Raw genomic sequence first — 23,798 nt, forward strand, 5'->3', positions numbered from 1 at the left:
GTTAATAATACATTTTATAAATATATAATGCAGAAATCACTGATGTGAAACAAGCTCGGGGACTGCTGAAATTGGCGATGAGAGACAAAGCAATTATTTTGGGAAGGATGGGCTTAAATACTGTATTTATACCTAAGCAGAAGCGAATGGTTTCTTTCACTGATCTGTCCCTGTTGATAAAGTAAAAGTACTTGAATTGATTGACTGCTCAGTTCAGAGTTTATCCTGCTTTCTGTAGCTGTAAGCATACTCAACACAAAACTTCCCCACAGAATAGGAAGTGATCAACTTTGCTTATCAACTCCAATGGTAATGCAGCAGCTTGGTCTGGTCCGTAGGTTTAGGTTTTGCCAAAATTAGAAAAGGGTGGTAATAGTGCTTTAAAGTAAAAAAACACCAAACACCAAAAAAAAAACAAAAAGTAAGTAGCAACATTCCATTCTTCATTCCATTCACAAAGTATAGTTTTCCAAGATACAAAAACAAGTAACGCTGTAATGTGAACTGCATAAAGCAATGCAAAAATGTCTGCTCAAGCCTCTTTAACATGTTCAGAAATAATCATTAAACACCAAATCCACTGTTTCTGACCACCTATTCAAGGTAGCAATAATACAATTTTGATGTCTGTTTACTTCTAACAGTCCTTTAAACTTGCAATTAGTATTTCTAAAACATGCCTCTATTTTTAATTAATTACCATCTTGTGATGTTCACCAAATCTAATTTTAGCACTATGGAGGAAACTGATTGAGTTACTCAGTTAAGAAGGTCTTTGCCTTTCTTAGATATGCTATCATAAACATTAAGACCACTGGCTTGTTTAATTCAGCAAGTAACATTGGGTAAACAATGAACCTGTTAGAACAGCTAACTTAATCAGTGTGCTACTTTTTTCCCCCCATACCTCTTTCACTGAAATAAAAAGTTTCTTGATCTCAAAGCACAGCACAAACAAAACTCCTAATCAAGAGGCTTTCACTGCAGTACACTTAGGAAAAAGATAACCCCAATTGTTTTCCATTCCCATCTATCCATCCATACATGCATGCATGCATGTATCCATTTTCTAATGGCTTTATCTAATGCGGGGTAATGGGAGAGCCAGCACCTATCCTGGCAAGCAACAAGTATAAGGCAGAATTATACCCTGGATGTGATGCCAGCCCTCAACATGGTACACACAAATATAGACACTCACAACAGTGGGCCAATTTACGTACCAGTACGCCCTTGGACTGTAAGAGGAAACCAGAGCACAGAGAGGAAAACCATGTAAACACAGGGGGAACATACAAACTCCCTGCAGATAGAACCCCAGGAATTGACCCCAGGGCCCTAGGGCTGTGAAGCAAGCAATGTTTGCCACTATGCCACCATGACCATCCCCAATAATTTTGAACAAATCTATTCTATATTACGAGTTTCAAAATTTTAAAATGTACTGCAAAGATCTAATGCAAGATTTAAATTTGGATCAAATAGGGAATAATGCCTACTCACGTTGTTGTGACAACTGGAACAAAGTAATCCACAATCATCACCATGTTTGAAACTTAATAATAATTCCTGGACTTTTCATTCCAAAAAATCCCCCCAGTTTTTCAAACAGGAAGATAAGGCTCAAATGTGGCTAGTCAATGTGTGACCCTTCCAGTCCATCCCATTGCAGAGATTTGATACAAACAGCTGTTTAGTTGTTTTATTACTCCTTCTAATTATCAACAAAATAATTGAAAGGCTAGACTCAGCAAAACTGTGTAATGGATTGTTATTGGAGAGCTGAATAGTATTGGGCTGTAGGAAAGAAAGGCTGCTGAAACACTACTATTGAAAAAAACTAGTGGTCAAAAAAAACTATGAGTTATTACCCTGAGCACAAATAGAGAGTAAGAAATACTCAGCGGCTTTGTGACAAGTAGCTTATATTGATTGTCTGCATGTCATACTGGAATAGGTGTTTCATTAGTAAGCTACTGGAAGCAGGCTCAGTACAGTAAATAAACATCGTAGAGGAAGAGATGTGAATTTCAATTTTCGTAGCTAAACCTGTCATAGTAAATATAATTCTGATATGCTTCTGATTTATAAACTCTAATTTAGAAAGCATTATTTTGTGTAGGAATGCTAATTTACTTTAAAAAACTGGTTCTTTATGTCTGGTGACGTTAGCTTTTCCCGGTATCATTTTAAAATAACCTTTTTGAAGTCTGCTTAATTAAACTCTTTTTAAAGTTATCTTCTTGCCACATGTGGGATTTCGTTTTGATAAAGTGCCCTAATGTTTTGGATCTTTGCTTAGATGTTCATAAAAAATAGCTCTTTCCTAATAATAAAGTAAATTCTTTATTTTGTCGTGCATAAAATTCAAGGAAAAAATAGTCGTAACTTTGCTGTCCTTTTTGCTTTCTCTTGGATTAAATGCAGGAACACGCCACTGTGGCGAAAGAAAGTAGTAGAAATTAAATTGGACATGCTAATATGAAAAAATAACATTTAAATACAGCTGGTTCAGCCTGTGCTGCTGTGGAGGCTGACAGGAAATTATTGAGGCCTACAGAACCCTGATGGAGATCGACATTGTACATTAAACAACCAAAATCTAACTAAGCAACAAGACAGACACAAGAAGACATACTTTAAAATCGGCTTTTTTCCTCCTGACACAGACTGTTATGGGCTTCTGGAGTGCATTGCTAAGCTTCTGATTTATTAGGAACGTTCACGATCTAGCTGTATGAAGGTCTGCAGTCAAATAGCTACAAGAAGCAGGACTGCTATTTGTGGTCTCCGCCTGTGTTCTCATAAATTCAGACCAATACTGTTCTATTTATTTCCAATGACAGTCAACTCAAGTGAACAGACTCCAAACCAGCTTATAGTACAAGGTCCTCAGGGAACGGATTGGATGTTTGATAATTTTTACGTTTATTCCACACACTGAAGTACTGTATGAGTCTCAAAACAATATAATACAAATAAAAAAAATATTATTGTAAAACAGTACAAATGTTGATGGGAGTGAGGATTCAATATACTGCTGGGGAGATGGCTCAGCATGGAAATGTGTCAGCTGAGATTTAACTAATAATGTTTAAACATGCAGTATATAAGCAGTTACAAATACTGTAGGTACCAGGTGGAGTGCGGTACTATTAGAGTACCATAAAATGGTAAATATAGAAAAATGACACACAAAACAAACATCTCTATTACAGTGATACACAGTTTATATCTATTATGCTGAGGAATGCAGAGGTTTGTTGTCTATAATACCTGCAGCCAGCAGGTATATCACCCTGCAACTCACAACTGGCAGCCCCACTGAAGCTCAGCAGGTGTGAGGCTGGTCAGTACCTGGAAGCGAGGCCCTCTGGGAAAGCTAAGGTTGCTGCTAGAAAAGGTGTTAGTGGGACCAGTAAGGAGTGCTCACCCTGAGGTCTGTGTGGGTTATAATAGCCCAGTATAGTGACAGGGGCACCAAATGAGACGTTAAACAAAGGTCCTGACTCTCTGTAGTCCTTATAAAACCCATTTCTCATAAAGAATAGGTATTACCTTGGCATCCTAGCCAAATTTCTCCCTGTCCTTTACTAGTCATAGCCTCCTAATAATCGATGAAATTGCTTCATTACTCTGTTCTCCTCCCCACTAATAACTCGTGTGTGGTGAGTGTACTGCTGCACTTTGCCAGCTGCACAATGGTCCCCACTGCCTGTAGTGTGCTTTTAGTGGAGTGTCCAGAAAAGTTCTATATAAGGATTGTTATTATTCCTTTATACTTATAACAAAATGACATGTTAAGAAGTTTTAAAAGAGTTACATGTCTAAAGTAAACAGTAACATGATTTGAATGATTCCTACCAGCCAGCTACATGAAAAATGAATGGCAATATTTGTTGCAAACACTTTCCCAGGAATTGTACTTGTGAATCTTAGACATACTGTACCAAAAAAAAAACACATGGCTGGCTGTAGCCAGTCAACTGCATTATTTGTTAAGAGTATCTGATAGGAAAATCTTAAACAAGAACTTCTATAATGCAAGAGACCCCTTCACTAAATTTTAATGACTATTCTCAGGCTTACAGGTGCTCCAGACGTCACACAATAATAAGATTACTAGAATTTAAGGTGTTCCTGTGATATGCAATCCATACATGTCACCTCTTGGTCTGTCCGGCAAGAGAGAGAAAGGCACTGTATATACAAGCAAACACATAACATAGTTTTCTACCTTTCTCCTCCATAGTGAGTAAAGAGTGCACCATTGTATTGAATACCATTGCCATTTTGTATTTAACCCACTATTTTGAGTACATTTTCTAAATTGTTTGCTATAACCACTAAGGTAATTCGCGTCCTGGCCAAATTTCCCATTGGTCCTTTCCAATCATGGCCTCCTAATAATCCCCATCTATGAACTGCCTTCATTACTCTGCTCTCCCTCCCACTGATAGCTGATGTGTGGTGAGCGTTCTGGCGCACTGTGGTTGCCGTCGCATCATCCAGGTGGATGCTGCACATTGGTGGTAGTGGAGGGGAGACCCCATTACCTGTAAAGCGCTTTGAGTGGAGTGTCCAGAAAAGCGCTATATAAGTGTAAGCAATCATTATTATTATGTTATCGAGGAAAACTTAGTATTTTACATGAGACCTGGTAATATTTCACAAAATGTAACTATGGTATATATGGCGACATTATGAATTCTTTATTCTTCAAGTAATTGTTAAAAACTTACAGAATGACAGACATTCATATATAAGCATGTGACCACCCTTGATTTGGGGTTACTCCTAGCACATTAAATCATATTCAGTTTAATTCTTTTCTACATAGGGTTCACGATATGAACTAGAATTTATCATTGATTTTACAGGATTCTCTAGGTCTTAGAGAATTCCAAATATATTTCCATTTATATGTGTGATAGTAAGCATTGTCTTTTCTATTCTGCCTTTTCCTATAAAGTGTAAAATATTATATATACATATTACTATGCATTATTAATGCATTCGTATAATATGAACATGATATATAATATCAAAATATGCATTCATATTCTTCATTCATACATTTTAATTCCTCCACCTTAAAAATAATACTTTTAGTTTAGCTCTACTTTCTTCAAGAATCACCCCTACAGTGCCTCTAGTGTATGAGTTCCAATGGTCTCATTATTTATAAAATAGCTTGTTAATAACCTTTCTTCTAGCTATTAACTGAAGTTGGGAGGTATGGTTTTCCATTTTACATTATCTTTCACCTTGTTTAACTGCTTATGTGAAACTTTATATACCCAACTGGTTTTATGAGCAATATTATAGTTCTATTATAACTGTAATATAAAAAGCCACTATGACACAGCATATAGCTAATTTCTACCAAAATGTTATTTTAATCCCACCAACATGTAAAAAATGTCCAACCTGAAAATACAGCATATTATACATTTTATTTGACAGTGGGATGACCAGCTATGTTTTTATTTTAACTGGTTGTACTTATTGCTCAGTTCAGTTTTACACAAATATTTCTGGAGCACATACAAACCACCTGCTACTCATATACTGTACAGTAAAATATTAAACCTATAAAGAACATCCAGGGAGCAAGAAATTAGTGAAGCATTATAATAAACAATTTCAATAATAAGTTAAACGAAAATTAAAGAAAAAACATGCTTCATTTTTGTCTATATTATGGAATAAACCATGACACCAATTAGAGGTCAAGTGGTCTTCTTGCATATCATTTGTTATGATAATTCATATTATCAAGATAACATCCGAAAGCTAGTCATTTAACTACATCCCCTTGGAGTGGAGAAGCTACAAAAGATGTTAAAACACAAGATAACTGAAGAAAAAGGAAGACATTTTTCACCTCACCTGTAGTGACGAAATATTTCCTCCTCAACCTCTGTAACAAAATCGCACTTGGAGCAAGAATGCTCCTTATTTTCTTTCACTGGCAACTGTCCCTGTTCAATCCCAGGATGCTCATCTTCAGGCTTGACTTCCATTGCCATCTGGGAGTTGTGCATGTTCTCATAATGAAGCAAAAGCACATCGACATCATGCGCTGAAAAGGAGCACTGATCACACAGGTGCTTAACTTTGGCTCTCCCTGCCACACCAGGAGACAACTGCAACAGCAAAAGGGCACAATGGGAACAATTACTTTTCCTGCAGGCAAAGGGGTAGGTAATTTCCCCCATGTGCTTCTCAGGATTACACAGGCCTCTTGGGCAGAACTGGCAATGCTTAATTGTACATTTGTGGATGTTGTGCACCTGTTGATAGTGACGCAAAAGAGGCCCAATGACAATCACATCTGGACCATGGCTCATGGAATAACGAAAATCACAGAACTGACAATTGTAGCTTGTCACCACTGTGTCCTCGATTGCTGTATTGCTCATGGCCTCTTTTGTATTTGCTGGGGCAAGCACATCGCCGTCGGGATTTTTACTGACATCACTTTGGATCATCGGCTCTTCTCTTAAGATCTTCTCACCGCCTTCTTTGTTGGGGCTCACTGCCTGACAGTGTTTTTTGTTGTAATGTTCTAATAACCGTAGTGTGGTGGATGATTCACAGCTGAAGCTGCAGAACTTGCACCAGTAGTAGCTGGTGTTATCCGTACTATTTTGTCCAGGGGATTCCATAGACCTGATTGGGACAGAATAACCCACAATGGTGTCATCCTCTGCTCGGATAGTAATTCGGTCTGGCCATTTCCCAATCTCGCCTGGTTCCACAGAGCGAGGCAAACAGTTAGCTTTGCCAGAGTTTCTCTCTGACAATTTACTGCAGTCTCTTGACATGTCGGAGTTTCCTTGATGCGTCTTTATCTTGTTTGGATGGGTGGCTAAAAAGTGCTGCTCTAATTCTGATGAAGAGCTGCCCATATAGGTGAAATTACAGAACTTGCATCGGAAGTACTTGGTGTTGCCTTGACAGTCTGGCGTTTTCCGTCCAATTCCAATGAAAGTACCTCCCAAAGTAACCTGCAAAAAAAAAAAAAATTAGTCACACAACATGCAGGTTTGGCCTTGAAATGAAAAATTATGCATTTCCATATGGGGTGGTAGAGTGGCAGAAGCCAGAGTTGGCTTCTGAGAAAAGTCTCTGGTGTACATGTGTGTGCCAGCGTGCGCCCTGTGATGGACTGGCGTCCCATCCAGGGTGTATCCTGCCTTGGGCCCATTGCTTGCTGGGATAGGCTCTGGCTCCCCCCAGCCATAAATCAGATGAAGCAGGTAAAAAATGGATGGATGGAATTTCATATGATTTGTAAAGTCAGTACAGGCAGAACACGCAAACATTGTTTCAGACTTTTCTTAGTCTATTCTTACACATAATATTCATATATAAATACAGTTGGTGCCAATATATTCATAACCTTGATAATATGTGACAAAGGTGGTTTAACCTAAAGAAAATGAAGGTATGCATTCAATATTTTTCCAATTTTGTGCCACAAGGCTATTGGTGTTGGATATCACAAAAATATGTACAAACATCTCTTCAGAGCCAGCAAATGTGTTTAAAATAATGCTTTTTGGTCAACTTATAGTTTCACAAGGTCTCAGGTTATTAGCAGAAGCTTCTGGAAGCCACCTTCATTACTACTGCATATTGAAAGAGGCTGAACACAGAACCAACACACTGTCATCGTTAAAAACAGTTCAGAGAATTTGAGCACAGGTCTAAAGTAAGATTATTGACCTCAACAGCTCTAGTTACAGCTATAACATTTCACAAGAGAACCCAGTTTCAACCATGATTTCCATCATCCAGACATTCAACGTTCATGGGATGGTTGATATCCAGGAAAAGGACTTAAAAACATTCTTCCTACTTGTGAGATGATAAAGGTGGCTTGGGAAGCTAACTCACACCTAATAGCAAGAAGTGAATCTTTAAAAACTCGAACACATGATACAGTATTTTATCTCTAAGTATCAATGAATGAGTGCAAGACATGGTGACGCACAAACTGAGTTTTTGGACAGTCTCCTTTTTGGTAATATTTACACGTAAAGGTAATATTCTTGTTTAAAAGGAATACAAAATCTTCACAATGTATGGGACATGTTTTGTATTCCTGATTTTTTGTTTTGGAGCTTTTTGTGTACTCTGATCCTAGTGCCCAGTTGGAAATTGAGGGATAGATGGATTCCAAAGAGTATCGGGATATTTTATCTAAAAACCTCTTAGTTTTGGACTTTTCAGAAGAATAATGACCTGAAGTTCACCTCTAAACTTACTGCAAAAGGGTTAAAGGAGCATTAAATGAACTTTTGTGATTTTGATCCTCGTTCATCACAATCTTCAGTACCCAGTCCAATAAAACATCATTTTTTAAGTTTTTTTATTACCAATAAAAAGCTTGTTTTACGAACTAACTAAAGCAGTTTGCAAGCACAACCCACTTAATTTAAAGAAAATGGAGAAGATATGTATGGAATAATGTTCATACAGTATATCCCTACAGAGAAGTGTTCCAACCTACAAAAAGGCTACAAGAAGCACCTTCTTTGTTTTCTTAAAGCCAAAGAACAAAATACCGATCGCTGAGCTGTGGATAATGTTGAATTAATATTTAGAAAATATATTTTATGACAAAAACACCATAAATTGCTCTGCACCATATTAAAGGCACACACAAAAAATAAGGAAAATTACTAACTAAGAAAACAGAGTATAAAGATAAATCACAAGCCTTTCTGATTTCACTTGGAATGGTGTTCCAGAGCATTGGGGCTTTGCAGCAAAAGGCTCAGTCACTCATACAGTCTAGTAGAGGAACAGTGATAACATACAGTACCCAGTACCAGCTGTGGGAAGTTCAGGTGAGGGAGAGTAAACAGATAACAGATATTGTCTAGATACTGAAGAGTCATGTGTAAGAACTCAGAAGACAGAAGTTATGTGATTACTTGTGCACTGGCGTACCTTGGCAGGATTCTAGTTGCCAGTTTGTGAATACAGTATATTGCACAGTAACTAAAGTATACTTACAGTTTTATAATAAGTACAGTCCTTTACAAAACAATTTTTTTTTCTATTTACAGACAGAATCAGCATAGGATATTGCATGGCAATAATTTTATCATGGAAAAACAAAGTGTTTACAATTACCTTCATATGGGGTACAAAGGTAAATCCAGAAAGGAAGATTATCCTCAAATTTTAATTCTGAATTTAATCCAAAGCACAGCAATGTCAGCTGACAAGGTTAAAGCACCGGCTTTACAAAACTGATAAGAGAAACACAAAAACATTACCTCTGTCTAATCACAATTAAGATGTGAAAAAACAGCATTATCCAAGCTTTTAGATCAGACATGCAATCAGAAAACACTGAAGTAGCTACCATGGTGTCAAGATGAGTGTGGACATTGACTTGAGTATCATCTACATTCTGTAGAAATGGCTTCAGACTTTAATTTAAGTATGATCCCTGTGGAACATCAGATATAAGCAATCCAACCTCAGGACTTAACCCACATAGAGAAATACAATTTTAAGCCATTCAATGCCAAATAAGCTCTCCAACTGGGCAAAATGTCATGATTTACAGTATCAATTACAGCCCTGAGATGTATGAGAACTAAGATAGTGGAGCTCTATGACCCATTATGAGAAGATCATTAGCAGCTGTTGTAACATAAGTTTCATTGCTATATACAGTACTTGTCTGAAAATGTTTTTTTAAAGTGCAGTGCCTATTTACAGTAGGTGCACTGCAACAGTATGTGCTATTATCTTTGAAGAAAAGAACAGGTTAGATATGGGCTGAAAAATAATCCAATTATCCCTTACCATATTCGATTTTTATAGGACTGGCATCCGTGGAGGAGTTTTTTTTAAAATAAAAATTAGAATCATCAACAATTTTGTTTTACCCATCTGATTGGAAATGGTTTGTTGTGTTTCTTACATCCTGTCTCACAGCTACAAAATCCCATGAGAATGTTGTGCCAGATGTTATCAAGCTTAGATGTGAAAAATGTGCATAAATGACATGAGGCAGGTAATCTACCAGGCAACCAATTAATGGTGGAAAAAAGTCTATCTAGGATTTATTTTGTTATTGATAATTTGATAAAAGGTCTTCTTCGATTATTCTTGATAATTTGGGTATCATAATGGCTGGATCTTGCCATAGCTTTTCAATATTGTATCAGGCAAGCCTATAATTAAAGATATACACTCAAACCAGAAAACTTGGTTCCTATGGCACTGTTTATGAGACGCTGCTTAAAAAAGACAGACCACATTGTAGCTGGATCCACGATAAAAAATAAAAGTATTATGGAGACACTGAACTGTTGTACCTTACCTTCCAAAGCACAATAGAAATGAAAATAAGAAAGTGAGGCAACTGACTGCCAATTGTGAAAGCTTTCAAACTAAAGCATAAAATGGAAAAAAACAGTAAATGTCTCATTGAAACAAACAGTCGTTTGGAAGAAAAAAGTGATGACTAAATCCAAGAGCTTGTTACATTTAAAGTACAATTAATTCAAGCACAATTAACAAATTTTGACTTAAATAGGAAAAAAAACTCCAGTTTCCTATCATTGCTAAAGTTATTTAGTAATACTGCTTTAATATTTAATGAGCAAGTATTAAACAAGACTAGTCAATCTTTGCATATTGTATGGAATAGCATGGAACATTTTCACAGGTATTGGATTGAATAAGTCAGTTCCAAAATGAGAAATATTAAGATCCTGCCGCAGAAAAACAAACCGACAGCAATTTTCATAAGCATATTTTTAATTCAAATGTGAAAAAGATAACGACCACTATGGCAATATCCAGGTCAGAAATGCAGAAATCTGGAGATAATACACTGTCAAGGGAGAGTGACCAAACAACAAGACCAATAACAGAACAATCTCTTATTTCACAGCAATGCTCCAGAAGCTCCTATCACCAATGGCAGGGCTACACACATCTAGAAGCAGGAGTGAGCACATCAACTACTGCAGTCTCAGACTGGTCATAGGCTCACTGCACCAAGAACAAAGCAGAAACCCAGAATAGCTACACAACCGAGCCGACTATAGTGAGCACAAAACAATGAAGACACAATGATTTCAATTTAAAATTTGGAAAACCAAATGCCAATGCTAAAATTCCTTTTAAAATGAGTAAACTGAAAAAAACTAAGAACAAAAAAGCAAATCAGAGTGGCAAGTCAAGTATAGTGCCTACTCTGAGAAATAGAAATGGAAACCCCACAAGTTTTTATGTTTTCATTTATTTACTGTCTGTAACAAATCGTGAATGGGCACTTGATTTTGTTATAGAACCAACTTTCAGATGGGTTAGGGGCATGAATACATTAAGAGTCAACTCTTTGAATATACTGTATCTTCAGGACTTAAAAGCATTAAGTTGTGCATGTTTATGAATCGGCCATGAAGAAACTGGAGATAAAAAACTACTGTGCTAAAACAATGCCCTCAAGAAAATGTAATACTGAAAGCTTGAGAAAATGAGGCAAATATTGTTTTAGACTACAGAATTCTGAGTATCTAAGAAATCCTCTGAAATCAGATAAACCAATAAAATACAGAACAAATAAGTGTATACTGTGTTTGTGAAGTTTAAAAGCATTATGAAACAGTCTCTATAATGGTATTTTAGTCATGACATCTAACAGAAAGCATCATAAACAGTATGCGAGAGGTCTTAATAAGTTAATAAAGTTGTAAGTAGATACACATGTGATGTAAGTGTATCTGAAGATGTCCTCAATAAAATCAGTGACACATGTTAACAAAAAATGGGCATCAAGGAGATTCCCAAGTGACTTAACCAATATAGACACTCAATTCCAAACACACTGAGACACTGTATATTAAGTAGGCATCATAACCGACTGCTCATAATTGTGAACCAGAATCCCCCGGAGCATTTGCACAATTGACAAAGTGCTGTTGGAGGTCAGGTTAGAATTAGTCACTCCTGTAGCTTCAGAGTGACACACATTCCAACAGTGAAATCAGTTAGAAACACACTACTTCTCACCTGTTGCTAATTTTTCTGTAAGGCTCTATGTGGCTTACAGCTTTTCAAAATATAAAACGCCTGATTTAAATGAAACACCTACAGATATCAAACTGAAAGAGTATGTACTGAAACGTACAAACAAACAGTGGGGAAAAGATGCTTTTGCATAAAAAGCTTCATACAAAAAGAAAAGAAAGTTCATAAGGTTTCCACTGAACTGTGCATTTATTGATTTTGATTCCTCTTTATAATTCAAGTAAGAATGTTAGCCGAGGAATTTAAATGAATGCAAGTTTCACACAAAGACTTTCCAGCTCTGATACGAAAACATGTCCCAAAGTTGAAAAACTTAAAAATATAGCAAGTAGTCACCAATAACTTACACAACAAAAGAAATGATCGTAAAGCAAAAATATCCTGGTGCAATGATTTGTCATCTTCTGTTGAAACCTTGGCATCCAAAAAGACTAATTTTTGATATACCTGTTTCTTTCTTAGAATTCAAAGCAGGACTGGATGAAAGATTTGAGAAGCAGTAAGAGAACAAAGGGTCCATTTCACTTGAAACCACTCAGGTAGATTACATTTCTAATATCCTTAGCACTTTGAAGGAGTTCCAGCCAAAGCATACTGAACCAAAAGAAAGTTACCTTCACTTATAGAGATACTACTAACTTAAATGAATTTTTTATCACAGTAAGTGAGGGTCTGCGACAAAATATTCTCTTTTCTCTTAAGAAACTGCTGCTTTAGTTACTGGTTTTACACTTCAATAGAAAAGGTGTGATTTAGACCCCACTATATAACGAGCTATGTGTGAAGCAAAAAAATGTCTGACAGGGTCACCTACACACAGTAACACTACATAAGGAACAGTGAGATGTCAAAACTAGAACTTTTACAATTAAGAATGATTTGACTTTAGATAATCCTTTGTACTATTCTGTCTTTTCCCACTGCATTGTGCTAATTTTGCCTTTCTTGCCAGTCAACAAATGCCTAGCTTTTAAAATAATTCAGTTGCACAGTATTATTTCTTTGAAGGAGATAAATTTATGTAATCTACAGTTACCTTTCAGTTTTCACTTCATTCATATTCTATTTTGTGGGTGCTAATGATTATTCTTGCTTGACTTATTTCTTACACTATTGATCTGTTTCGTCAGACCACTGTAAGTTTAAAATGTGCCTCATAGCCACACGTTCTCTCATTGAAATGGGATTTCAATTACTTTTTGATTAAAGGTGCTGCTGTATATAATGTGCAGCACAGATAATAATCACACTGGAAAACAAAATATGAGGAAAATGTAAAATATATAATGTAATAATTTCAAGTGCTGTTCTTCTGAATCAAAATTTGTTTCTTTGGATGTTATCCTAACCTGCTAAATTAAGGCAGTATTTTATATATTCTAAACCAGCATGATCAAAATCCGTTTCAGAAGTTTGAAAGTAAACAGAAAAATGACACAAAAAAACAAACCAAATTAACAGTAAGTCTTAATGGTGGAGTATGAGTTATTATTTTTTTACAGGCGTCTAACCACTGATTATATATCATCAAATATGCAAGATCAAATCTTCTATAAGGTAGCCTGTTTGGCAGCATGGACCGTGATGTAAAAGCCCTTGATAACTCCTTAAGGAAATAACAACAAAAAAATCATGGAGAATACCCATCTTAAACTGTCAATTAGGAACATGGTGTTCTTTTTTGTGATAACACAAATGCCCGTTAAAACAAAGTAATTAGGCCCTATGGACTACTGAACAAATTGTTTCAGTTATAAGAGGATCACTTTTTTTTATTCTTTTTCCTCTTTATTACCTTGGAATCATCACTTTCTCTCTTGTTTTATAGACTCCCAATTAAGAATTGACAAGCGTTAATATACTCTGCTCACTGCTGCAACTATGCCACACAAGAGACCTCTGACATGCTCACTCCAAGCATCATTCAATATGCTGAAAGCACCACTACACCTTACTGAAGAGTCAGAATTTACTGAATAATGGTCTGTTTTTAACTCACAAATCTGTAGGCTTACAGACGTTTTCTGTTATGTCAAAGGTGTCGCTGTTATACAGTATGTCAAGCTAAAAATTGGGATACTCCAGCACTTCCTTGGAAGTATGTGGCTAATTGTATGTTTTCACATGGGGAATCCCTGCAGAACCAAGGAACATCCAGGTAAAATTTAGCATAGCAGTCTCAACCTGCTCTAAGAGTACCAATACAAAAGAAGTTCCATTTCAAAGGTCCTGAAAATGGTGTTAAGAGTAATGGCCTAATGTGTGCCAGCAATCTACCAGTTACCTAATGAGGTGCAATATATTTTCTAGCTCCCATTTATGGCCTTCCTTAATGTAAATTACCACAGAAATATACAGAAGCGTGAACAGGAAGTAATTTTCAGTGAGTTAAAGATATGTTAAGAAGTGAAAGTGAAGTCCATGATGTTCACAGTAGACTTTAAACTTAAAAATTAACTCTTACATACAGTGGTAGTGACAAAATGTGCATGTTGATCATGGGGCCTGGTGCGTTTTTCATGGTAATGCAGCATTTTAGAGTCAAATTCATTAAGAGCCCTACAGTACTGAAGGAAAAACCTTTGGCCGTTGAATAATTCCCTCCTACTTTGATTTCAGAAGTACACAGAATTTTCCATTTAACTTTAAAAAAAACTAAAAAGTTGCTGTCCTTCCTCTTTTATTAGCATTAATTTGAAACTACATGCACACAGCATTCCAATTCATCTGGGGAACACTTTTCAAAAATGCAGTATATGGTCATTAACACAGAACTGAGCACTAGGAGTATTCATAACTTTCTTTTGGTTCACCATCTCCGAAAAATATTTTTTTTAATGCTATGTCTAACTATCAGCAACACAATAAATGTTAACAAATGTCATATTTCAGAGAAACATGGTCTGAAAGAAGTTGGTACAGTATATATGCTTTCCTAAACTATAGATACAGTATGTAGTACTTTTCAGTAGCATAAATAGTATCAAAACCTCCCACATGTCTGTATACAACAGGTCAGTACTGTATGTCACCCAATAGTCTTCAAGACAATTGTGGTAAGATATGACACTCACATGATCTGGCGATAAGTGTTTTACGTGGCTTAAAAGCTCTTGACACCCCAAATAACTGAACTATAATATTTCACTCAGTTAAAAAACTACAGTATGTCAAGTGACTGCAGAATGCTGTGAAACTGTCAAGCTGCAAAGCTGTGAAAAACAATAAAGCAACTTGAGGTTTGTGTCATGTAATCTAGTTATCGGTAGTGGTTTTTGCACCACATTTCATTGCAAAAACAAGCACAAATAGTTTGAGGAATTAAATGGGAAATTCATTTTGATAATACAGCTTTATTTTTTCTGCTTAATCTGTACCTTTTGTACAAGATCAACAATTCAGTGGCAAAGTAATATCCAGCTCTGATATAATGAGAAAGTGAAGTGAAGGAATCAACTAGGTGAATTTTAAATTCAGCATCTGTTTTGGAATATAGTCCAGTGACAAAATGCAATGCAAGCAAACTGGATGAGTCTATATTACCACTGTTGCCATAACTTTATTCACTAAGGATTATAAATTAGCTGCAAAACCTGGTGGACTGTGGCTTTCCAGTGGTTATCCTGAATGTGTAAAAGATTGGAAAAACAAAATCCTGTTTTCATTAGACAAGGTCTGCAACATGACAGGACTTGGAGTGAAGTTAATGGTGTGTTACATGTGTTGCTAATCTGATATACAGTAAAGAGAGCCAATTTAATGCATTATTGGAGAAGTTGTACACAGTGTTTATGAAGCTTACTGTGAAGAGGAACAGTAATTAAAAGCATTTTAATATACCGAAGTATCAAAGGTCACAACAAACACTTTCTGAAGCCTGGTTATGCAACAGTTAGAAGGAAACAGGCTCTATATAGAAAACAGTCATCTTGTTAGACTGCAGATCATACTATACATGATGATGTAACTCACTACCCATCCAGTGACACAGCTTACTTTTCTTTACAAAATAAAACAAGTAGAATCCGTATGTTTGCCACGATATTAGTTCTTGTTACTACACATTGAATTCAGAGTTGCACATTACAGAATATGTACAGAATATATTGGCTATCTTTTTCTTCAGTGCTTAAACAGCAGACGTAAGTAACCATCTACTTTACCTCCATCAACAAAGTACCTTGTAATACAAGAAAAACTGAACTTAAAACTAGATTTTTCTAGGCTCACATTAACACAAAGGAGGTCTTTTGAAATAAATGTTTCATTTATTTAATGAATTAGGAATGGACTATGTTATTTCTATGGATTTTATTAACGTAATATAATGGACACACCTTCAACGGGCTCAAGCATACATGTGAAAAAGTGTACAATCTTGTTGTTGCAAATACACTGCTGATACAGTACTATACTATAGTAATCTTATGAACGCAAAATTATTATATTGATCTTTTAACTTCTCTTAAATGCTTTCAGAAAGACATACACACCTTCAGTAGGGCAGAGAATCTGTACTATAGTACAATATTACAATAAAAGGCAGCACGCTATGTTAAAAATGGAAAAGGAAGAGAATAAAAACTAGTCTTAATTTGCTAGATAAAGACACTTTGAAAAACAAAGCATGAAAAGTGAGTAGTGAATTAAGTTCTGTAGTGTGGAAATTAAATGTACAGTAACTTCATGTGTGAGGTGCCTTAGACAGAAGTGTGGTTGCATTTGTTCAAAAGATGAGACTTTACTCCTGTCACTACCAAGACCAGCAGTCTGTCGGTCAGAGCACATACTACAGATGTGGTTTAGTGGGCATGGAATTTCTGGAGGATTTTATGATGCGCAAGACCAGTTTTCAGTTAATATACTCTTGTTAAATTCCCATAGCACATTAGCTGAGATAAAATAACAAGGAAACAGGATGCAATTACTTCCACATCTGGAATAATAGTCGTGACATTTGTTTTTTAAGAACTATATAGCATTAACGTATTTGGAAATGACTGAATTGCTACTTGCTATTCATCAGTGAAACTGGGTAGTTTCTCTCATAAAGGTAGCTGGAATTCAAGCATCTGTCAGAAGACAACTGCAATTTTCATTGACACCTCAAAACCCTTCCAGCCAACACGTACTGACTCTAACTTAGATTTCCCTTAAAGGTTTTACCTATTCTTTACCTATTCTAGTGCCAGCAGCATTCAGGGACATTAAACACTGTCCTGTGACTCTGCACCACAGTGGGCAAGCTGCAATTCCTTCACTGGAAACACCAAGCTCCATGCTATAGGCCTCACAGTGAAAACTACTCGTTTTTTATTTTTCTTAGAAATTGTGCTCACACTATACAACCATGTGTATTCCTGAAGGACATGTACCCACTTTTAGGCAACGTTAAAATAATCCCTTGACAGTTAAAATGACAAAACAATCTCAACAAGCTCTCATAAGCAAGGATTGTTTTTAAAAACCTGAATGCAGCATATCAGATCGACTCATTATTGCTGTTTAATCTCCTTTTCAAATTTGTGATCATTTCAAGATTTTTATAAATCTTGTATTGATCATCCAGCAGATAAACTGCTTCCCAAGCGGAAAAAGAACAAGCAAAATACATTCTATGAGATATTTAATTTGAGGAAGGAAAATATGTCACTTGAAATGTAACTTGCCCCAAATCACATGCAGTGTGAACACCTACATGATTTTCAAGAAATAATCAATAATAGTAAACATGACAATGCTGAATTATAGAACCGACCCCATAACAAATGTGCAGATAAATTCATATGACATCTTGTCATTACCTCTTTTTTTCTTCTTCAATAATCTGAGTTGCTTATATCATGTTGGCTTATGTTTTATTTTTTTTTCCTTTTGTGTAATGAGAGATCATAATTTTAGATTATAACTGCATGGAAAATTCCATTGATGACACATATGTTGGATTTTTTGTTTTAATTCTAATTATAACCACACCACATTCAAAATTTATAGTTAGGAGCTGCCATTTATTTAACAGAATGCGACAGAGAATACTTAGCCTTTGTACGTTCTCAACTTTTCAGGTCAGGTTTGTATTCAAGAACCTGAAGAGTAAACGTTACAGTGTATGATGGAGCACAACACACAGAACATGACGCACTATGATGATTATTTGAAAGGAATCTACTGTTCCCAAGTCATTAATGTTTGTCCAGCACTTATTAAAAACAGGATTTGAACGAATAAAAAGACAGCTTGAGTAGTGTTGAACCGCAACACTCACAACAAGCCAAGCCCAATCTCTCAGCAAATTAAAGTCTTTATTGTTCTAAGTCTGTTTCAACAGTTTTTTTTATGTAAAAGGTCCATAAACCCTTGCCTTGTTTTCATGTTTTACGACTCTCCACTGCCAGTTTAAATTTTCTTCAGTGTTCTCTGACCACCTCAAATTTGTCATTTTCAGAGCAAAGCTACAGTATACATTGTGCAAACCTACAGAAATGGCAGTGGCTTTTATCAAATGACACCATTAGGCTGGCCTTTGATAAATTTGATCCTGTGATGAGCATTTGAGAATACAACGGGTCAGTATTAAATGTATTAAAAGGTTTTATTTTTGCTACCTTATGTGATCACCATATCTGAAAAATTGCTACATTTTCCCTTATGTATTATACCTAATATTATACCTGAATATTATACTGGCAGAGTCCGTAATTATACTGTTTGCAAAGTTTCACCACCATTTCTGTTCTAAACCCGTGATGTAAAGATTTTATATTTTATATAAAAAGCCAATTTATACTATGAGAGTATAAATCATCACCTTGATATTCTCATAGATCATACAATAGCATTTCACTTCAAAACTGGATGAGAAGGTAGAAAGGATGTGTTTGTTAGGGTGGAAGTGAAATTATCCTAAGATGTTAAAGACCAACACTGTGGCATCTGTTTACATAGCACATTCATGCATTATGGATCTTTTAGGATTATGAAATCACAGCCATGTGTCCATCAAGTACGTTTAGATGCCAACTCATACAAGGCTGGAGGTGGAAAGGTTTATAGAACCATGACCAACTACAATGAAATTAAATAGAAATTTCTAAAAGAATTAACTATGGAAAACTATGTGGAAGGTATCTTTAAGCTAAAATCAGGTTAAAAGGCAACTGGACTAGCCTACCTAAAAAGTTTCATTTTCATATCCCAAAAATAAGGTATACTAAATTTCTTATTTATAGTGTTGTGACAGAGTTTACTAATGTTTTGATGTTTGTTCAGGAATATTATAGTCTGAAACAAAAACAAGCACTTCAAAGTACAATAGATTATTTACTTTGATCTCTTTTTCTCTCTTATATTCTCCTTTGCGTACAGTTTTGAACTTGCATGCCCGCATTCTCTCAACCTTTGATATAAATTTCATTTTTGTAAGAAATTTGGCTTCAATGATTTCGACTTCGTATTTGCTCTGAACTCCATCCATTTTCGAACTGTTTCATCCAATTCAGGGTCACGGTGGGGCTGGAGCCTATCCCAGCAAGCAACAGGCTCAAGGCAGTATACATCCTGGAGAGGACACCAGTTTATCGCAGGCCACACACAGACATACACACACTCACACCACAGCCAATTTTCCCAGATGCCAATTAACCTACAAGGATGTCTTTGACTTGCAGGAAGAAACTGGAGGAAACCCACATGAACACCGGGGAAACATACAAACTCCACACAGAGAGCACCCCAGGTCAGGAATTGAACTCAGGGCCCCAGGACCATGAGACACCAATGCTAATCACCACTGTTCAGCCCTTGCACTGAACTGTGCTTTGCAATTAAAAATAAATAAGGTTCCTTTCTCTTCGTGTTCTTATGTAGATTTGAATGAGGGGTGAGGTAGAGCAATTGCATGTTGGTTTCTTATGTCTCTAATTGCATATGTGCAATCTCAGAAAACAGCTTGTGTACAGTATGTGCACACAGCAAGTGCAGTGTTGTAAACCCTGTACACTTGTACTTTTAGTTATCAGGCATCTTTAAAATATTACTTGGAGTAAATTAAGAATAGTATCACCTTGCCATCTGTTTGTCACTATCTACTGAAAGAATTACATGTTCTAACATGTGCAACACAATATGCATTGATATGATTACAAAACAATCATTAATTGTCCCCTCCCTCATGTATAGTACATGCTTGCCCCAGCCTCGAGTATACATACCTTAAATCTATATTTTTTATATTACTTGCATGCTGCCAACATTAAGATAATGACTCTTTACACAGAGTATACTGTATTACAACTGCCTGGTGTAGAAACCAGTGAGCGTAGTCTCGTTGTGACCACCATTTTATGAATTTTCTATTTTTAACACATACTTCAGGTGCGTACATTTCGGCAATACACATTACAGTCGAAACTCAAAGTAAAAATATCAGGAATGTCCTACTGAGATAGCTCACAGTTTAATTATCAAAAGAATCTGCCTAAGACGATCGCACTGATAACTTTACTGTATGTAGTACGATAAATTAATTGGAGCTCTTAATTGAGCACTCTGGCATGAATCTCTCTGCTGTATGACCATTCAGAAATCTTGTCAAAACATACGTCTAAAGACGAATGTCATAAGTCATAAGGCTATAATGAACATCCAGCATAGTTATGTCAAAATTAAAATTTTCCATGCAGTTATAGGTCATTTAGCTTTACCCCCAATATATTTAATTGCATCTATAATGTATCTTTATTACACTGTCAAAAGGTTTAAGATGAAAACTGCTATACACTTAGTCAAAGTAATTCTACATTACTGTGCATTAACTGTTACTTCTGTAAGAATCCAGAGTTACACTCTTAATTTTTACAGTTTCACATTTTCTCACGCTGAAACATTTAGTTGAAGTAGCAAAACTCGTTAGAGAAACATTTTAGACATTTGCATGTAATCATTGACTGTGCAGAGTAACATCAAAAGCATGTCCTATTCTGTATGTATATTAACCATTTTTAAACATACGTATACCATCTATTAACAAAAACACATTTGCAGAAACGTGCTGTAAACATTAAAATAAAGATGAGAAATCTTAGGGTCATACTGAATTAGTGAATTTCAAACATACTGTAATTAAAAAATGAACAAGTTAATTCATTAAAGAAACGTGAAATGTTTTGATAATAGCAGGTGTGCTATCAGCTGAAGTTAAATCTTAAGTTGTTTTTAGGAAACCTTTTTGAAAACTGAACAACTACTTTGATTCTATTTTTCTGAACATTCCTGAAATTCTAAACCTACTTATTACTCACTGATGGATTAAGTTAGTGAATAAGTACTTACGTTACAAAAATTCCTTTAGTAAAAATGTCAGCAGATCTACAAATAGCTTTTAAATTGTTCCTAATACTTTCTTTAAAAAAAATACAAAGGACCAAAATTCACATCAAGAAAGGGAACCGGACTCTGACAAAGACATTTTCGTAATATTAAAAAAAGTTTCTGTACAGAGAGAGTTTCTGCACATATTACCAGCATCATAAGTTAAAAGGTTCTAAACAAATCTCAATTGCCACTATTGCACAGAAAACTGGAGATAGCCTGGGTAACTTCAGTAGAACTCAGGCAGTTGTGTGTCTTGGGATATCTTCTAGCTGGCTAATGGCCTACACATTTTCAAAGTAGTGGTGACTGAATTAAAAGGCTCTAAATAAGCTCCGTAATTATGAGCCAGTGGAAATCCCTGAATGCACGTCTTCATATGTCCAAAAAAAAACAACCAACAGTTCAGTTTCAGAAATCTAGAAGAATTTGGTCACAACGTATACTAACCTGCACATCATAAGTCCCATTGAGTATCATGGGTCGCTGGGCACTGATGTCCTGGAGAACCCCAGTGAGCATGTTGTGGTTAAGCTTCTGAAAGTCTTTGGAGTGAGTGAACTGCACCATGTTGTGGAGAGCCAGGATCTTGGTGTCGAGCTCTGTGTCCTGCCGGGTGCGGTTGTGTAGACCCAGGTGGTATTTGCGGAAGTGCTTAATGAGATCTGTGGGGTCGTTGCCATAGTAGCCATAACCACAGATGGTGCATTTGAAGTCCTGCAGTTTGGGGGAGGAGGGGGCCGTGTCGGCAGAGCTGTCACTGTTCTGGGCCTCTGGCTTTGATCTGTCCACACCCTCAACAGAAGGCTCTGTAGAAGGCACTAAAGGGGTTTCAGAGGCCACAGACTCATCATCTGGGGCTGGGCTCCCTTGGTCCAGTTGACCACCTTGCACTATAACACTGCTACTCACGGCCCCTGGCGACAACTGGTGCCCTTCTTTTGTCTCGCACAGGTCCCCAGATGGGCCACAGGCCCCATCCTTAACATCATCTGGATCTGATCTTGGAGGAGACTTCAGCAGATCGCAGACTCCCCCAGCAGCTGGAGATGAGAGAGCCGGCATATTTCTGTCTGTCACCTCATCATGGGGGAAGGATGGAACATTTCCTCCCTTCTTGTGGCTTTCATAATTGAAGCCAGCCCTTTCACTTGGTGTTGAGCTTTTCAAATCTTTTTTGATGCTGGAAGAGGGCTCTGAGACAAGCATATAATGATCCTCCTTCTTGTCCGGCTCCAGTACATCTCCCTGACTGAGGTCGTCTTGCATGAGATCTGAAGATAGGTCTTTGTTCCTCACACACTCCTCACTCTCAGTACCTGTGGGCTCTGGACCTTCACCTTCACCACCAAAGCTTCTCAGAGGGGGATTCTTTTTGCGGACCATATCTACCAAGAAAGAGAAGAAACGCTCAGATTTAGTGGCGGTCTAGTATAACTACCAGACTACAAAAAGTAGAGAATATTCTTAAATTTACAATAGCATTTCATTTAAAAAAAATTAACCGTGATGTTTCTCTTTTCTTGTTCTACAACACCATGCTAACAACTCTGTTGAACATCAAATAACACTAATATCACAAACATTACACACACCACAAACAAACAACAGAACAACACTGGAAATTGTACAGCAGCTCCAAAATTTAGTAAGGAAGTCCCTTTTAAGTTTGTACATATTACTTTAAAAACAATGCCATCTGTAGTAGAAATACAGCAATTTACAAAAAATACTATTAAAGTTACTAATGTTGTTGAAAGTACTTCCTGAGGTGTTTAGAAAATGAACCTTTTGGATTTGCTAAAATATGTTTTATAAGAAAAAGCATATATTAAACTACAAGGCAGTCATTTTCATATCGTAGCCAAGACTGTGAGACTTGTATTATTTCTAGATATACACAAAAAGTAGAAGTTTTAGTTCCTTTAGACTTGGGTTTTCAAATGTCAGAAAGGAGCTGAAAATAAATGTTTGCACAAAGATCAAATCTAGACATTACCTTATGTGCTTAAAATGTCATGCATCTAAAACTGAACACAATCATACATTTATATCTTTTTAAACAATTAATATTCTCTTTACTGTCGTAAAGGTGAAGGTGATTTCTGTTTGAAAGAATGCCGTTCAGAACATTGTTCTTATTATAAATAAAAGACAGACAAAATGTGAGTAAACAGCTCTCTGACATCGCCACACCCTGTCTCACCACTGTACTGTCTTTTTTTACTTTAAACTATTTCACAATAATCGCTATTCAAGTGACTTTTCTGTAATAATTTCATTTGGGTTGTGTGAAATAAGTCAAATTCTTTTTCACAAAGAACACCATTGGAAACATGAATAAGTACCGTAATTAC

At 36.3% G+C, this 23,798-nt stretch overlaps 1 protein-coding gene across 4 annotated transcripts in view; it reads right to left on the reverse strand.

The window, feature by feature from the left end:
- trps1 (trichorhinophalangeal syndrome I) overlaps positions 1-23,798 on the reverse strand; it is a 135,328-nt gene that overhangs the window by 88,363 nt on the left and 23,167 nt on the right. For all 4 annotated transcript variants that reach the window (XM_015357079.2, XM_006635570.3, XM_015357081.2 and 1 more), the window contains exons 2-3: positions 21,892-22,829; positions 5,893-7,013 (exon numbers count right to left, since the gene is read on the reverse strand). In XM_015357079.2, coding sequence (XP_015212565.1) covers positions 5,893-7,013; positions 21,892-22,827 — 2,057 coding nt within the window. In that variant the 5' untranslated portion in view covers positions 22,828-22,829. The remainder of the gene's footprint in view (positions 1-5,892; positions 7,014-21,891; positions 22,830-23,798) is intronic.

The sequence above is a fragment of the Lepisosteus oculatus genome, chromosome 10 (genome assembly GCF_040954835.1).
Source record: "Lepisosteus oculatus isolate fLepOcu1 chromosome 10, fLepOcu1.hap2, whole genome shotgun sequence".
NCBI lineage: Eukaryota > Metazoa > Chordata > Actinopteri > Semionotiformes > Lepisosteidae > Lepisosteus > Lepisosteus oculatus.